At 43.1% G+C, this 17,084-nt stretch overlaps 1 protein-coding gene across 4 annotated transcripts in view; it reads right to left on the bottom strand.

The window, feature by feature from the left end:
• Positions 1-17,084, bottom strand: part of LOC115578852 (multiple PDZ domain protein) — a 44,027-nt gene that overhangs the window by 9,345 nt on the left and 17,598 nt on the right. For 3 of the 4 annotated variants that reach the window (XM_030412096.1, XM_030412107.1, XM_030412129.1), the window contains exons 20-34: positions 16,538-16,736; positions 13,996-14,037; positions 11,566-11,922; positions 9,561-9,764; positions 8,789-8,966; positions 7,719-7,829; positions 7,251-7,316; positions 6,740-6,811; positions 6,163-6,262; positions 4,202-4,410; positions 3,735-3,826; positions 3,500-3,629; positions 1,879-1,971; positions 702-776; positions 230-586 (exon numbers count right to left, since the gene is read on the bottom strand). In XM_030412096.1, coding sequence (XP_030267956.1) covers positions 230-586; positions 702-776; positions 1,879-1,971; positions 3,500-3,629; positions 3,735-3,826; positions 4,202-4,410; positions 6,163-6,262; positions 6,740-6,811; positions 7,251-7,316; positions 7,719-7,829; positions 8,789-8,966; positions 9,561-9,764; positions 11,566-11,922; positions 13,996-14,037; positions 16,538-16,736 — 2,285 coding nt within the window. The remainder of the gene's footprint in view (positions 1-229; positions 587-701; positions 777-1,878; positions 1,972-3,499; positions 3,630-3,734; positions 3,827-4,201; positions 4,411-6,162; positions 6,263-6,739; positions 6,812-7,250; positions 7,317-7,718; positions 7,830-8,788; positions 8,967-9,560; positions 9,765-11,565; positions 11,923-13,995; positions 14,038-16,537; positions 16,737-17,084) is intronic. The other variant, XM_030412118.1, reaches the window with a different exon arrangement.

The raw sequence follows: 17,084 nt of genomic DNA, 5'->3' as shown, positions 1-17,084 counted from the left end.
GATTAGAATCGATATTATACTACTTAGTATTTCAGACAACATGCACTGAAACATAAGAAGTTGTTTCCACAGTACTGCATCACCACTCTCACTGACACTCTCTGTAGATGCATTACACAAACTCCTGCTGCCTAATTTGATGCTGTACATCTCGATTATTAAGAATGATTCAGAAATGATTAACAACAAAATGAAACGCTGATGTCAAACATCAATTGGCTGCTCTCACCAGCAGAGTGTCGAATCCTCCTACGATGCTGAGGCCCAGGCCTAAGTTCTCTTTGCAGATCTCTATGGTGGACTCCCTGCCAGCCACAACTGGGCAGCTCACGAGGTCAGAAGTTGTTGGGGCTGATCCTAGCCAATCAGATCGTCCCTTGGGACAGGCCTGCACAGTATTGATGGATGAAGCGGGGGAGGAGGAGGAGGAGGAGGCGGCAGGGAGTGTTGAGGAGGAAGCAGGAGAGAGAGAGGAGGGATGGGAAAGAGATGTTGGCAAAGGTAAACAAGAAGAGGAGGAGAGACTCTTGGAGCGGCTGATGGAGAGCTTGACAGTGACCTGGTGTTTGAGAATCAAACTGGACACCTGAATAAAGAGAAGACAGGTGAGTCATAAATTATTAAATCAGCTTGACGCTTGACCTTGAGGTGCATTCTGTGTGTGTGTGTGTGTGTGTGTGTGTGTGTGTGTGTGTTTCTACCTTGTCCACAGACAGTCCTGCCACAAGTTCATCACCCACCGCCACGATTCTGTCTCCAACCTTTATTCTGCCATCCTGCACACACACAGAAACATGAATAAAAGATAGCACATAAGCAAAATGCATGACAGTGTATGTAACAGAAGGATGGAGAGGAAATGAGATTTAGAACCGAACACACCCTCTGGACAAATATCTGAATAACTGCAGCCCGGGGTCCTACATGAAAGCTTATTAGTGCATGATGACATAAGTTTAAATCATGGAGAACGTCACCCCAGAGTTAATCTGGTTTAAATTTTGCCAGAAACACCAAAGAGACCGAAGCTGATGGATTATTGATCCTCCAAATTACAGTCAAGCTATGAAGGTTTGATAGATGCTAAAAACAGCTGAAGTTATGTGCAGCCCGTGTGCTGGAATAAATCCAAAGCAACAATTAAGAAGAAGTCCGACGAAGGCTGAAGTCACTGAGATGATTCTACTCGTAAAGAAAAATACCAAACAAAATCAATATCCCGAGGATGCGGAATAATAAGAAATCAATAGAAATAATAATGTTTGAGGTAAAAAAAAATTTTAAAAAAATGAAGCAATGGTTATTTTCTTATCTCGTGTGAGATAAATAGAGAAAAACAAGGTTGGGATAAAAAGCAGTGGTGAAATGTCACAAAATAAATGTACTCAGTTTACTTGAGTATTCCTATTCTATTCTACTTGATATTCTACTTGACTCTGTCTTACTTGTTACTGTGACAGATAGAGTTAGTTTAAAGATGATTAATATGAAACAAAAATCATGCAACATCATCCAACAATCAAAACAATGGTTAAATTGACTCCACTTTACCTGGTTATAACATTAAAAGCTGCTCCGACCTTAATGCATCAGTAATAAAAAACATAATCCAATAATATGATATAACACTGACATGGACCAAAACACTTCCTTCATTTACATTTCAGTACTTTCAGTAATGTTATAGTCCAACTTCTTATTCATTATAAATGAAAAAATAGCACATTACACATGACAAGAGAACAAATGGCAGCAAACTGGTCGAGACAGTAATAGGAAGTGGGCTACGTAAAGGATTAGAATTTTTATAGAGAAAACATTGCTGTGTCATGGATAAAGATGTCGAAGATTATGATGATGCTACTGATGATGTCACACCTTACTGGCAGTGCCGTGCTGGATCAGGGACCTGACCACCGCTCCGTCCTTGGACTTGTCCTCCTCCAGGCAGAGGCCGAGACCTACGTGATCCTGCAGGGAGATTGGAAACTAGAATGACCTTGTGGCTGTATGACTCAAGTTGCAGTTTACATCAAGTTTTTGACTTTAAAGGAACCTTGAGTGTATTTTTTGGGGGGGGAAAGTTCAGTATGCCTGTATTAACATGTATGATCCCAGTGAGTCAATTCCAGTGAGAAACACGCTGTCTTCATTTAGAGACTATTCCTACAGAGGGGTACAGAGGACTGACAGAGAGCTTTGTCACGATACCCGACACAATCATCCGAGGCTCAACATCGGCAAAACAAATGAGCTTGTGGTGAACTACCGGAGGAAAAGGAGGCCCTCTGTCCTGGTTGACAAGTTCCCTGTGGTCTAAATCAATTTAAAAAACATGAAACTGAAGCCCTCCTCGGGACAGAGTTGACTGTTCTTCCTGGGATTTCTTCCAATTTTGCCAGTTAATGGGACTCGTTCCTCATCCGAGTCGAGGCTATGAGGATAGAGATTGCGAAGCCCCTTGAGGCAAATGTTTATTTTGATAGAGAGATATTAAAAAAAATTGATCGGACTTGACTTCGTTAAACTTTGTTACTGTTGTTCTGCTGTATGTCAATTACATTGAAAGTTGGCGCCATGACAGTAGACGGCATTCAGATTGGAAAGTTGAGGCAAAAAAGCTTCATGTTCTGAGAGGTACAGAAAGTCTTTACCAAACTTTCAAGGTGAGCACCCAAGGTTAGCGTCACAAACTCAGAACCTGACCAAATGTGAAATATAGTCACAATTTCCACTTTTGTGCCTGGGTCGTGGCTAGTGCTGCCAGCATTTGTGTACACGAAACAAGTTGATCCAAACAGATTCAGCCCATGATTCAGCAAGCTGTCATAGAAAATAGATAAGAAGCTTGTTGATTGCAACTTTGCCAATATCTGTGGCCTTCCCCTTGACACATGTCTGCGGCGCAACACCCTTCAGTTAAGTTAGGATATTATTTGTGACGTGTAACCAATCAGACAGCGCTATCGAATATTGATTCGGACACTGATTGCCATGTTAGCAGCAGAAGCTTCGAAGCATGCGGATCAGCCCTGTTTATGTCACTGAATAATGGCCAAAACAATGTTTTGCAGAACATAATGATGCCACAGTCAAGTTGACCGTTGACATTTTGGATATAACATGATATCACTTAATTATTTCATTCTATTATAAATTTGTGTGAAATTTTGTCAGAATTTTCTTTCTTGAGTTACAGACATTTTTTTGGAGGTCACAGTGACGTTGACCTTTGACCTTTGACCTTTGACCCTCAGTTCCTTCAAGGTGTTCTGAGATAGAAGAAAAAGAAAACAAACTCAATCTCTGAACCCAGACTTAGTGAAGCTAATAGCAGGGTTCTGCATCAGTGTGTATTTGCTGTCATCTTCTCTGGTGTCATCACTCTTTTTGCTCCAACGTGTGGACGGGTACCACAACCGGTTGCTTTAGATGTTAGATATGTGCCGCTCGAAGTCTAACATTGGTTAAATGCCAAGATTTACTGAAGCTGCTGCACCTGAGGTAGGATGATGTGCTGGGTGTCTCTGGATAATCCTCCAGGCTCTGCAGAGTCTGTCTGGGAGTCGACCGTGTCCTCACACTCTGTTCTGGATCCCTGTGCCATCTGACCCAGAGCTGCTTTATTCCTGATAAAACAAAACCAAATCTGGTATCTCCCTGAAGCTGGTTATCAACACCTATAGTCTGGGAAAGACTTAAATCCCACCGGGAGTGCACTCGGAATGTCCTACCTGATGAGGATGATCTTGACTTTAGACGGAGCGTTATTGATGATGGTGGAGGCATTTTGGTGGCTTCGACCGTACAAGATCTGACCGTTGATCTGGAAGAAAAATCACGTCATGTACTATCCCATCCCATCCATCTCCACATTAATCTGCCATCTCCTGTCATCTCCTTCTACCTCTCCTCCCCCCCACAGCCACTCCTCTGCCACCATTTTGCTCATCATCTTTATTACACGGTTGCTCATTGCTGGAATCCAACCCAGAACCAGCCATCCTTCAGTGGTAATTTGTGTGATAAATCCACTGCGCAGGTACTCATCCATCCATCCTTCCCACAACCCTCCTTCTGCTTGCTCTCAATTCTGTATCTCTCTTGGACTCTGACCCTTCTTGGCCCTTAAAAAACCCTCCCATCTGTTTTTTCTCCAAAGTGATTCTCCCTCACTATCTCCATTCACTCTCCCCCTCACCTCCAGTATCTCGTCTCCAACACATATCCTCCCATCTAAACCAGCAGGTCCCCGAGGGTGTATATCTGCCACGTAGACGCTCATGCGGGCCCTGGAACCATCCTTGTTCCCGGCGAGGCTGATTCCCAGGCCCCGAGCTGCGGGGTCCTTCTCCAGCTCAAACATATGGAGCTTCCCAGACAAGCTGCCATATCGCTGCAGCATTTTCTCTAGGAGAGGCAGAGTTAACAAACAGGAGTCTGTTAGGAGGAGGATATGATGGCTGAGCCACAAAAAAAAAAAAAAAAAAAGTGCAGAAGGCTACATGTAATGACTGACACTTCATGTGGAGAGAAAGCATTACACCCTGGAGGAGCTTGTGCAAGTGTGTGTTGTTGCAATTTGTCTGGAAGGGAGGATGTCAGTCATGTTATGAGAAAGGTAAGGGATGTCTGTATAATGAACATACAGTACAGGCTTGTGTGAGCACGCATGTATGTCACCAAAATAGATAGGGTAAGTGTGTGCGTGTGGGTTTCTGGGTGCTTGGAGATTTATCTGTGTGCGCTGGTCTATATCCATGCGTATTCTTGTGCATATGCACTCAAATATTTGCATGATTCAGATGTACATGTGTGTAAATAACCATGGTCACACAGACTTCTTCTTCTTCTACTTCAAGAGTTTCACACAATTTCACTGATCTGCAGGAGGTGATACCATGCCAACATAACAGCACGCCGACAAAGGCAGTGAAGAAAGAGTCTGCTAGCTAGCAAACGTGGATCTTGAAAAAAAAAAAAAAAAAAAAAGCTGGTTTCAAACTTTTCATAAAAATCGGCTTTGAAAATGTTCTGTGAGGACAGAAATGAATTCAACACATTTGTTAGACCTTCAGGATTCACACGGTGGATTCTGATGAGTATTGCTGAATGTAAACAGAAACTTTGTTTGTTTACAAGGAAACTCCAGAGGGCACTTTTAATACTGTATGTGCATTGAGCAAACCAAAGAATGGATACAACTTGAATAACAGTGGGTTTGTTTTTTTATGTGCCAAAGAAGAAACTTAAAGTCTAGATTCTCTCCCAGGACAAACTGTGTGTGCCTTGCCAACTGGCCTTAATATAACTTTCAATAAAGATTGAGGAAGTACTCAACTGAATCGAGTATTAAGTACAGATACTGCACTTTTTAGGAGTGTGAGTTAGAAGTAAAATGAGTCAATATCCGTCACTGGGTGATGGAAATCCTAATGGGGTAGCTTACTGAAGTTTTTTTCTTTCAAGTTCATAACAGACTTGTTCTGTAATTACTTATTTTACTCTTACAGACATACATGATCTGAAACTCAATTCTGAGACTGTTCTGTAAAGTTTAGTTGTTTTTTTAAATAGAGGGGACAAGATGGATTATGGGACACAATAAGGTCATATTAGAGCTCCATACTGAATTAAGTGTAATGGTGTATTTCATGATTAGCTACAAGATGATTTTCAAGCATCCTCTGACTTAAAGAAGTTGCTTTGTTTTGTTTTGTTTTGATATGTCATATGTGTATGTAATGTTCTTGTGTATGTGATTAATGTCCAGTCTGTATAATAAAATGAAAAAAAAAAAAAAAAATGTTCAGCTAGCCCCACCCACATTTGGCTTAAGCACCACCTTCTCCCTTTAAGCCACACCCACTGCTCACCCAGTAACAGGTAATGGTGTACCCTACTTTCAATAAGGTGATATTTTGAAGATTGCATTATTTAAATCTTCATGATGATCATGAAATGTTTTAATGTTACGGCTTTTTGATTTTTAATGAATGTGTACAGCAAAAAAAAAGTCTTAGTGGGCCAGAGGGCATCCTGTGACCACAGTGTGACAGTCGCCACTACACAAAAAATTGCCACACAGCTCCTGTTCTGTTCCTGAGGGCTTTGGAAGATCCTTCTGTGCGCCTCTGTGACGTCTTTGTGACGCTCACTTACTCCTGCCGGTGTCCTCCTCGTCCTCAGCTGCTGCTGTGATTGGTGTTGTGGCCATTGTGGGGCTCCTCCGATCCATCCCATCTGGTGTCGGGGAAGGTACCTTGGGAGAAGTTTTTACATTATTGAACAGGCAGAGTTGGGGATGCCTCAGGGGTCCTTCTGGCATGAGTTGGACTACCCCTGGGGCTTGTTCAGTGCGCTTGATGTAGCAGTGGGGGAAAAAAACTGACGAACAGGATGAATTAATGAACACAGCTTTAATGTCAGCTAAAAATAACATGAAAGATGACCAGAATCATGCATTATTTTGTAACCAACTTACAAGTGCATGGCAAAATAACTTCAAAAGAATACTGTCTATTTAGAGAGTTATGCATCTCCACCACAGAGAAAAACAAAGGGTTTAAACAAACAAGGTAGCTGCAAGGGACTTTGAACTACAAGGGTTCTATCTACAAATATGCACGTTAATTATGTTTTTTGGAAGTTGGCTTAACGCAAATGCTAATGCAAGGCTGCTTTTAAGATGCCGCATAACCATGATAACACGCACACACACACACAGAAATGTACTAACCTTAAAGGGGGTGGGAGTGAAGGGGTTTGTAGGGGAGAGACTAAGGAACAAACCACTGAGAGTCTCTGCTTCCTACGATCATGAGGGGAAACACAGATATAGTCCCGTACACATCACCATCAAAACAACAGTCTTCCCCTCAGAAAACCCATAAGAGCTCCTTTCTTCTTTTTTGGAATACCCTGTGGGTGTCCATGATTCACCTCTCTCTATAAAATGCAGTGTATACGTAACATTCTCTATATGCTACAGCCATACACAGCCAAACATCAGTGACCGAGTGGGAACAGAAACTGAGAAAAAGTGATTTCACAGCTTGTCATCTGTTCTAAAGAATCTAAAGCTGCGGGCACGACCTCGAAAGATACAAACAAGTAGCTGCTGCTCTTCGGCTTTGTAGTGCCGTATACAATATGTGTTCTCAAGTGCTCATTGTACACTATCATTATCTCCACTTGTATCTATTAAAACATGAGTATGAAGCTCAAAGTATCTGTTTGGGCAGTGTTACCTTGCTGCTGTGTGAGTTGGACAGCGGTGTTGGAGTTAGTCTCTCGTGGTTGGGAAGTATAGGGGACTGTGGGCGAAAACACAAGATGCAGAGTAGGCAGATGAATATCTGCGTATATGACTGTGAAACACGGATGCTTTAAATGGTGTATCCAACATGTTATGTTATGTGGCATTAGGTTTTCAGTCAGAGATACTTTTGCTCAATTTGCTTTATGTCCAGAGGACATTTTTTCGTAATGCTACAAACTCCCACGCTCAACACTGCTGAAACCTCTGATGGAGTTGTCCAGCAGAATGCACACCGCTCCTTCCCTTTGCATTAGTTCAGTATGGAGATGCAGTGGGAAAGAATCTGGAACCTCAAGAGACCATAATGCTGTAAATGTAATGTATGACTACCTGCATATACACTGCAGTTTACAGTCGTAGTATGCTATTTTTGGCTGTTTTTTCTGAGATGTGGTACCTGAGATCTCTGTTGTCCGGACTGGACCAGGAAGTCCACACAGTCTCCGGCCCTGCGGATGGCCTCTACCGCTTGCTCATGGCTGGCATCTCTGAGGTCCACACCACACACCTTGGACCATTCAACACACAGCAGATAATGGGGAAAAAACATTTTCTTCAAGAGTGTGTAATGTTGATGAAATATCAACTAAACTGGAAAAGCAGTTTTTCAGCCAAGTGAAATAGATTTGTTTCGTTTCTGAATGCAGAGAAACATGGAAACGTACAGTCTGATTGTTCAGAACACCACACTGTGAGGAGGAGAGTGCTTTAATACACATTCAAAAGATTTTTAGAAGTTTTGTTTATGTTGTTTGTTTTAAGTTGTTGCTCGTTCCTTTATGTGAAACGTGTTTTGCTGTCTTGGCCGGGGCTCGGATTGATAGTTGTTCATTTATACATCCCTGATGAAGTAAAGGAATTGCAATATGTCTCAGTCACATAATATGCTCAAAAAAGATATGCTTAAAAGATTTCACAAACTCTATTGTGAGAGGGTAGGGATCACATTTATCTCTTTAAAAGGAAGTCCTCGGTATTTTGATTCAAATATACATTCGATATTTCTTGGCAGAAGACACAAATATGTGTCGCTTCCACTTGCAAAAAGACATTTATTTCTGTGTGTGTCAAGACAGAACTGAAAAACTGAACTTTTAACCTTGGACCTACAGTAGATAATCGGTAGATGTCAATGAATGAAATGTTCATCCTTTAATACAACAGAGACCCCAAACAATACCAGATTACTGCACATGCCTCAAATGCACACAATCCTATTTTCACCACTTTTTTGGTCTCTGGGCCACTCAGAGACTCTCATACAGTATAGGCAAACACACACACTCTTGTTTCCCGCAATCTCTAATAAATGTGTTTCCTCCCCTATCTGTGCAACACGCACACATATGCACATACGCACGCACACACACACACACACACACACAGACACACACACACACCACACACACACACACACACACACACACACACACACACTCAGGCACAAGTACACACACACACACATACCTCTAGTATCCTGTCTCCGGTCCGGAGGGTGCCATTATGTGCTGCCGGGCTGTCGGGGCTGATGTGCTTGATGAAGACTCCTCTCATCATCTCTCCACTGCTCAGTCTCCGGCCCATGCCTCTGCCTCCCATTATGCTGATGCCTAGGGACTGGCCTGGTGCTCGAAACAGCTGTACGCTGGAGCACAAAGCAGGATTCGGGGAACATCCACATATTGTTGAGCAGAAAATCCTCCTTACAGTACGAGTACAGTGGTGATGAATGCACCTCTCCCTTATGCCTGACGAGGACTTACTCGGTTTGAAACATTACTGAATAAATGCTCAAGAAGGAGAATTAATCCAGTGGGTGTGCTTTTTTCACCCCCCTTTCAGTCTCCTTCTATCCGCTGCTTAGGGCCGCGGATAGAGTTTCAGAGATTAAGTCAAAACAATAGAATATTATACCTGCCAGGCAGAAATGCACAAAAGCTGGTCTTTGCATGCAGTGCAGCTTATGCGATTTATCCAGGCGGGGATACAGTCATAAATGCGATAAATACGGGTAGTGAAAGTAGTCGTCCTCTCCGGGCCTAAGACATATGAGCGTGTTGAGTCTGTGCTGTGCTGCTCTACCCCTGCTGTGAACATAACCTGAGCACACGAGGATTGTGTTAAGCCCTCGCCGGCTGAGAGAGGATAAAGGGCATCACGGGCAGAAAATGGAAAATCTGATCAAAATCTAAATGACAGAAGAAAATGACATTGTTACCTACATCGGTGATATACTAACCTCCTGGGCGGATCCCAAGTCACTACGATATGAGGATGAAACTCGTCTTCTGCATCCTCTTTACCGTCCACCTTTATCTCCACCCCAAGCTTGCGTGCTTTCCCATCGGCAGGGCTGGTGTCGTCCTTTTTCTCCTCCGTAATCTGTCCATCTTCTTTTCCTTCCTCCTTCTTCTTGTGAGGTAGACATTTTGGAATCTGCCAACTGATGGTAAAAAAAAACATGCAAGTATATTGAAGTAATTTTACGAGAAACTTGATGATCAAATACGCCAGTACCTGTGCTTAAAATGTCATTTTCCTCAACAGTTAACTCCCTGCACGTAAATGTTTTTGTCTCAGTATCTTCAGAACAAATACGCAGTTCAGTTAATAACACCGTAACTGATCAAATAGTGTTTTTTGTGTAGCTGCGACAGTGTTGATTGATTAATGGTGGATTATCAAGCAGAAGAATGCCAGACATTCTTTCATTCCTGCCTCTCAGATGTGAAGATTTGCTGCCTTTTCTCTGTTTTCATGTCACTGAAAATATGATGTCTTTTGTTTCAGACTGTTGGTTGGAGGAAAAAAACAAAAACAAAAAAGGACATCCGAAGACATCACAATGATGATGACAAGCATTTTCCCCAATTTTCTGACATTTTTACAGTCTAACGAGCCAAGAAATAATCAGTTTATTAATCCTTAGTTCTCTGTTAAACAAAAAGCTTCCGACTAGATCCCACACTAGCAGGAGTGTTGTGGACACAAAGGTATCTTGGCGCGCTTTGTTATTCCTTCAAGTCCTGACACACTGTGACACATCACCGCTAGCGACCTATATATGTGGTCCTTGAGAGGATCCACTGCTTTAGGTGCAAACATCCCTGAAAGCACCTATTTCTGCCAGAGAGGTTGCAGTAAGTTGGTGTCTTTAATGTGTGTGTGTGTGTTTACACATATACAGTATATCTGTATATATACAGTATACACACTGTATATATGTGTGTGTGTGTGTTTGGAAGAAAGAGGTAGAGAAGAAGAGAATTTTTCATGAATATATTTAACGGTGGAGGGCTGTAATAAGCCCATGGAGGTGAGTGATAGTGGTGCTATCTACGCAGCAGGAGCCTATAGCCAGTTAAGTTACAGAAGAGGGCAGAACAAATGGTTCCAGCAGGGCTGAAAGAGAGCGGCCAGGAGAGGGGGGGTAGGACCGAAGTGGGGAGGAGGGAGAAAATGAGTTAAAGAGGAAAAAGACCAGAGGACGATGACTGAGGGAGAGTGAGATGAGAGACGGATGTAGACACAAAGAGTCAAGAGAGAGGCAGCAAGGAGGGAGAGAACGAGAGAGAGAGAGAAAGAGAGAGACAAAGACAATGTATTGGGAGATAAGAGTGAAGAAAGGGCTGCAGAGAGAAATGGTGAGTGAGGGAGGGAGGAGAAAGGCAGAGGCACGGAGATGGAGTGAAAGCAGGGACAGACAGAAGCGAAACAATTCATTTTCGCTGACAGTCAGCACTGAGATCCATAAGCGAACAGCTAAATATAACTCAGAGATTCCACATTCAGAGAAGCTTTTTTGCCTTTACCACGGCGAAGAATGGATAGGGGAAAATACGGACTGGAGGAGACTCACGCCGAGCCGGCTGCACACTGAAGCACATTGTTTCCTCGTGGATACGGTTAATTAAAGTGTCAGATAATAACTCAGATCATTAGTGTGACTTAAGCTGCTGGGTAACTGAAATGTGTGATGTGTTACAGCAATAAAACCCCTGGTTGCTACAAAAAGAATAAAAAATAAAAAAAGCCTGAGGATAACATTTTCAAAGAACTCACATCAGGCACAACATATAGCTATTTCATAGTCCGAATTCTCTGCAGAAAACACATCAACGTGTAATAAAGCTGGAGCCTTGGAGTCTAATAAACCCTGAGACAGGTTTATCTTGCACTCTGGGGCCAGAGTACAGATTAGGTGACCATAAATAATAGGCTGAGACCTCTGGATCTTACATTACCTTGAGTCTGGGGCCGGGGTGATGGTCGGGCCTCTGAACGGAGCTTTAAATGAAGCAGAGGTCCTGCCTAACGCTGAATCTAGTGCTGCAGCCTTAACTTTGACAGAGGCTGAGTGTTTGAGGGCGGATGAAGCTGAAGCTGAAGCTGGAGCTGGAGCTGAAGCTGGAGCTGGAGCTGGAGCTTCGGCTCTGACCGGACTTGGGGATCTTGCAGTGGCCGGGGCCAGGTCCAAGGCAGGATCTGGAGAAGGTGGGGTCGGTGAGCAGGGGGCGCTGTCTCCTGCGATGGATGCCAGAGGAGGTAAACACAGACGGGTTCGGTGCTCGTCCACCTGGTGGGCTGCGACATAGGTTATGCTGATGGGATGGGACAGTGGGAGAAGAGATGTGGGGTCGGGGTGGACACATGTTAAATATCAATGCGCCCTCCATCACTGTTTTCACAGACACACAAAACAATGATGGATAATGGTGACAAGGAAGAAGACAAGTGACAGTCTGGAATGGTTTCTATAAAGCACAGATGGATTATCACCTCTGCAGGGGAAGGTGGGATAATGTTATGGTTTAAAGGAACAGTCTGTGCCGTAAATATGAGGCTACAGCCAGCACTCCCTGAATCTGCCTACTAGCGCCTCTAAAAGCTCCCCGATTTACATATTGTCATGTTTGTGCAAAGAGACACTTTACCACTGTTGTATGTTGGAGCCATCTAGATTGTTTTGGTGCGAGTGGCTGAGTTTTTTGAGATATCGGCCATAGAGATGTCGACCATCTCTTGAAATATAGTGGAACTAGATGGCACTTGGCTAAAAGTAACAAATACAAACAAATGACATGAATATATTGAAATATAATCTGTTTCATGTGTAAACTATTTTCTGTCTTCCAAACTACACTAGCCTCTCGGGCTATGATGTTTGAGAGAGGGCTGATACTGTATCTCCAAAACTCTGCAACACACAAGAAAATAATCTGGATGAGATAAATAACTCTACGAGGAAAAATATGTTTATTTTTTGGGGAGGGGGTTAACCTTCAAAGGCTTTTTCTTAGTCGGATGACTTCCTGGACTCATTCTGTCACCATTAGATTGAAAGAAATTGAAAGCTGGATACCTGAAGCGATGTTTATTATCCTAAGTAACAATCATCTCCTGAAAAAATCACCAATAAACAGCCACTAGCAGCTGAGGCTGCTGTCTCGCATGTGAATTTTTTTTTTAAGTGAGCAATGAATTTGAGATACGCCCCGCTCCAACAACATGCTTGTACAGCGGCTGGTGCAAGATGAAAAGAAAAAAATGGAAATACAATTGTGACAAAATGTCGATTTTACATCACTAAGTGGTGCATTTCTGACAGTTCTAAGACAGTTTCTGAAACACATCATTTTTGGAATAATAGAGGAACGTGATTTTGCATAAGCCTGGATCAATCTAAGCTGTGGTGTAATGGATGTCATTTAACTGAAGTGTCAAGGACATCATTAAAGACCCCCCCGCCCCCCGCTTCCATTCCCGCGTGACGCTACCAGCAGACATGCTGTTTGAATCCGCTGAAAGAGCCAATTTCTCTGTTCCACTCATGGTGGCAGATTGAATATGGAGGTCTTCTGCGCTAAGCTGTTGTGACTGAGCCATGTGGACAGCCTGTCTTGTCTCAACAGAGGCAGTTTGATAGTGACAAGCCCTCACCCTTCCATGTCTGTCTTATTCTGAGGCTGCCAAAGCAACTCATCTGCCTCCACTCTCTGTTAGTTTGTCTGCAGTGCTGTCAGGAGGAGGCAGTGCGAGCATGTGTGTGCAGCCAAGTGTTTTTTAGGTGTTCATCTGTGTGTGTGTGTGTGTGTGTATTGTGTGTGCATCTATGAGGGGCTCTTTAAAACGCTCTTTTATTCAGAAGCGCACTGTTCAAGGTGAGATGAGTGATGAATTATTCAGAGATATTTCCCATCGCAGGAAAAAGGTGTTTTTGGAGGTTAGACCATTGAAAGGCTGTGTATGCATGTGTGTATGTGTGTGTGTGTGTGTATGTGTGTGCCTTTAAAAGCAAGTGAGAGAGGGAGAAAGAGACAGAGAGGTTGAGCGAGAGAGTGAGTGGGTGTTTTGCAGGGCAGCGGGGTGGTGGAGGTGGGGCACATCTCCAATCAGCCAAACAAGCATTGTCGATGTGGAGCCATAACTGCTGATGTTAGAACAAGTAATAATTTTTCCAATTTCCCCTCAGGCAATCTTTAAAATTTCATCATCTAATCTAATTTAACATGACCGCGGCGCCTCCGTCAACTATGATTGCGGTGTCGAAAAACAAGGTGGGAATGGAGATCCAAAGTGAGACGAGATCGTTCAGACACTGAGGATGTTCGGTGAAAGTCATGCTTGTAACGGCGGAGAGCACATATTTGTATTTATCGTGCACGCATACTTACTCATTCGAGTCACACAGACTGTCGGGATCTGCATGGGTAGATCTAGAAAAACGTGAGCAGTGTTCAATTACTGTTTTGTTTCTCTGCATTCCCGAGGGAGCTTTGTCCACATTCTCTCTAAGAACTCTGGCTTTTTCTCGTTTTTGCAAGCAAAGACGTGTTGGAACTATGACATGAGGGAAAGTGCGTATGACTGATGGGGAACACGTCCTACTTTAATGGGCAAATGCAGGGCCTTGTTTTTGTGTCGTGAGCTGTGGCCACCAGATGTTACATTTTAAGAAGTGTGGCAATCATTTTCCCTGTGATGGTTAATCGATCGATTCCAGATCCAGATAGAAGACCGGCTTCTCCGAGTGGAAACCGGTGACGTGACATGACTAAACATCAAATAAATGGCAAATATTTAGAGTGGGGCAGATTGTTGACACATTTGCAGATTGGCACCTGTTAACCCTTTAGACCTCGACGGCAGCTGAAATGAGCCACTGTCACAAAATGTTTGAACACTTCTGAACTGAACTGCTTATCCACATCCTTAAAGTGTCCCAGCTTTCCACTGGTATCATTGTCATTGTCTCTTCGCAGGGCACTCAAGGGCTCCATTGTTAGCGTGATTAACCTGTCATGTCCTGCAGAGCTGAATTCATCAAGGAAACTCACAAAAAAGTCTCTTCTTTTGGGCCAACAGCCCGGCAATAGTTTATTTTTTTGTGTTGTAAGCTTCTTTGGTTGTTCATAATCAATAATCAACAGTTAATGTTTCTCTGGAAAAATTCACTTTTGTTTTAACTGTTCTTACTTTAACTTGTTTGCTCACATCTACATCTAAATGGCAGAAGACAAATATTCGTAGATGTGTTTTCCATGTGTTATGATATAGAGTTTTATGCTGATGAACAGCTCCATGAATTTGTCACGTATGAAACACTCGATTTTGTGAGCTTCCTTGATGTCTTACAGGTGTTTTTACCTGATTCCGTCTCCTCTGATTGCGCCTGATTGAAAACTCTGACCATTATTAACCCTACTCCTTTAGGGTCAGACAGTTGCACCCATTTGGGGAAGAAATAGTTATATTCTTTACCAAAGTAAAAGTATTAATACCACACTCTAATACAAGTAAAAGTCCTGCATTCAAACCTTAATAAAACAGTAAACGTGTGTAAGGATATCACAAGTAAAAACAAAAGTACTAAAGAGATGGTCCCTGTCAGTGTTTACATTTTTGTTACTATTTTGTTGAGCTCATGAAAAGCCAACACGGTTCTTTACGACGTCAGCCTGAGCAGATGTCCAATTATCTAGGATAAGTGAAAAACACCTGCCTGGGTGTGCAGGGTCTCTGTGACAAGTAAAGGGAGGAAGAGTGCAGGTGGAAGTCATGAAGTGAGTGACAGCTGAGTTCCATAGCTGCTTTTGTTATTCGGGGTGCTGATGCTGTGCATGCTGACTCACTGTCACGACTTGCTGGGACAGTAGAATGAGGCCATCGTTAGTGTCACTTATAACACCTGTGCTTTTCCCCTACTAAGTCTGAAAAGCCTCGTAACTTTAACAATCCTGCCAATATCAAGTTTTTGTTCTGATTTTTTTATTCTATTTTTTTAAACAATACATATCTTAAATGTAAGAATGTTGCTGCTTTTCTTTGTCATTTATTTATGACAGTAGATGAAGACGCTTTGGTTTTGTGGACTGTCGGTTGGACGAAAGGACACTTTGGCCTCTGGGAAATATAATAAGAATTTTCCTTTTTTTTCAATAGACTAAATGATTGATCGGTTAATTGTGGAATTAATCAGCAGATTGGTCAACGATTAAATTAATCATTAGTTGCAGCCCTACACTGTCAGAAAAGAAGTTTATATTTGTACCTTTAGGGGTCCATCAGCTTGTCACCCCTAAGGTACAGCTGTTGTACCCCTGACATTGGGTACTTATTTGTACCCTTGCGGTTTGAACTTTAAAGAGCCCAGCCTCGTACCTCTGATGACAATAGGTATAATTGGTTTAATTTATTAAAAAACGGTACATATATTTACCTTTCTGACCCTCAAAAGGTACACACAGTTACATTTAAGTCCAACAATGAGCCCTATGGTATCAATTAATCCAGACTGTACCCTCCAGACTGTAACCCTTGGGGATCAGAAATGGACTCCTGGTGTACCCCTTTCTAGTGTACCTCCCACTGTCAAAATGAGCAAAAATGAACTGCTATGACTGTAGGTTACTTATGGATTAACAAGCCGCTCTCCACAACAATTAGGAAAGAAGATTCAAGCAGCACTTGAGCCTCTGTCAAGAGGATGACGCACACAGCGTTGCTCACCTGGCACACCCACTGGTTCTTGATACGGGCTGAGGATTATTGAGATCAGGTGAGGCAGAGAGGAGCTCAGTAATATAGTGTGATCAAACTTTCACAGAACTGTGTGAGCTCCACAATGATAAACAGTGCGGATCACCTGTTATTTTTCAACCCAGAACAAAGCACTTGACATTGTGTAATGCTGTTAGACAGTGACTGGCCCCTCACCTCATCTCCGGTCCTATGACAGAGTGTCTGCGGAGCATGGCCCTGGCCCTGGCGTTGGTCAGGTTGGAGGTAGGTTCTCCATTGATGGCCAAGATGGCGTCCCCAACCCCCAGCCTGCCATCCTGGCTGACAGAGCCCCCCTGGACCACACTACGCACCAGCATGCCTGAGCCATCCTTGATAGCACTCACCGACATCCCTGCCAACACGCACGCACACACACACACACACACACAAACACGTACACAGACACATGCACAGGAGCTCAGGTGAGTGGAGGGTTGGCTAAGGCTTCTTGCCAAACAGACAGCCGCACAAACAAACACCTGACAGTGGCATAATCAGCATAATCAAGACAGACACTAGGCAGATTAGCACACAAACATGGCTACACATGCTTGACATTTGCACAGCATCATCCCTCACAGTCACACTCACACACGGTGCACGAACACAATCACACACACTCACACCCACATAGGGCACGGGGCACAGGTGACTCGGGGGTAACACATGCTAGTCGCACAAACACCTGACTTTGGCATTA

Source organism: Sparus aurata, chromosome 1 (genome assembly GCF_900880675.1).
Source record: "Sparus aurata chromosome 1, fSpaAur1.1, whole genome shotgun sequence".
Taxonomy (NCBI): domain Eukaryota; kingdom Metazoa; phylum Chordata; class Actinopteri; order Spariformes; family Sparidae; genus Sparus; species Sparus aurata.
Note: the sequence above shows the minus strand (reverse complement) of the source record. Positions and strands in the feature narration are given on the sequence as shown.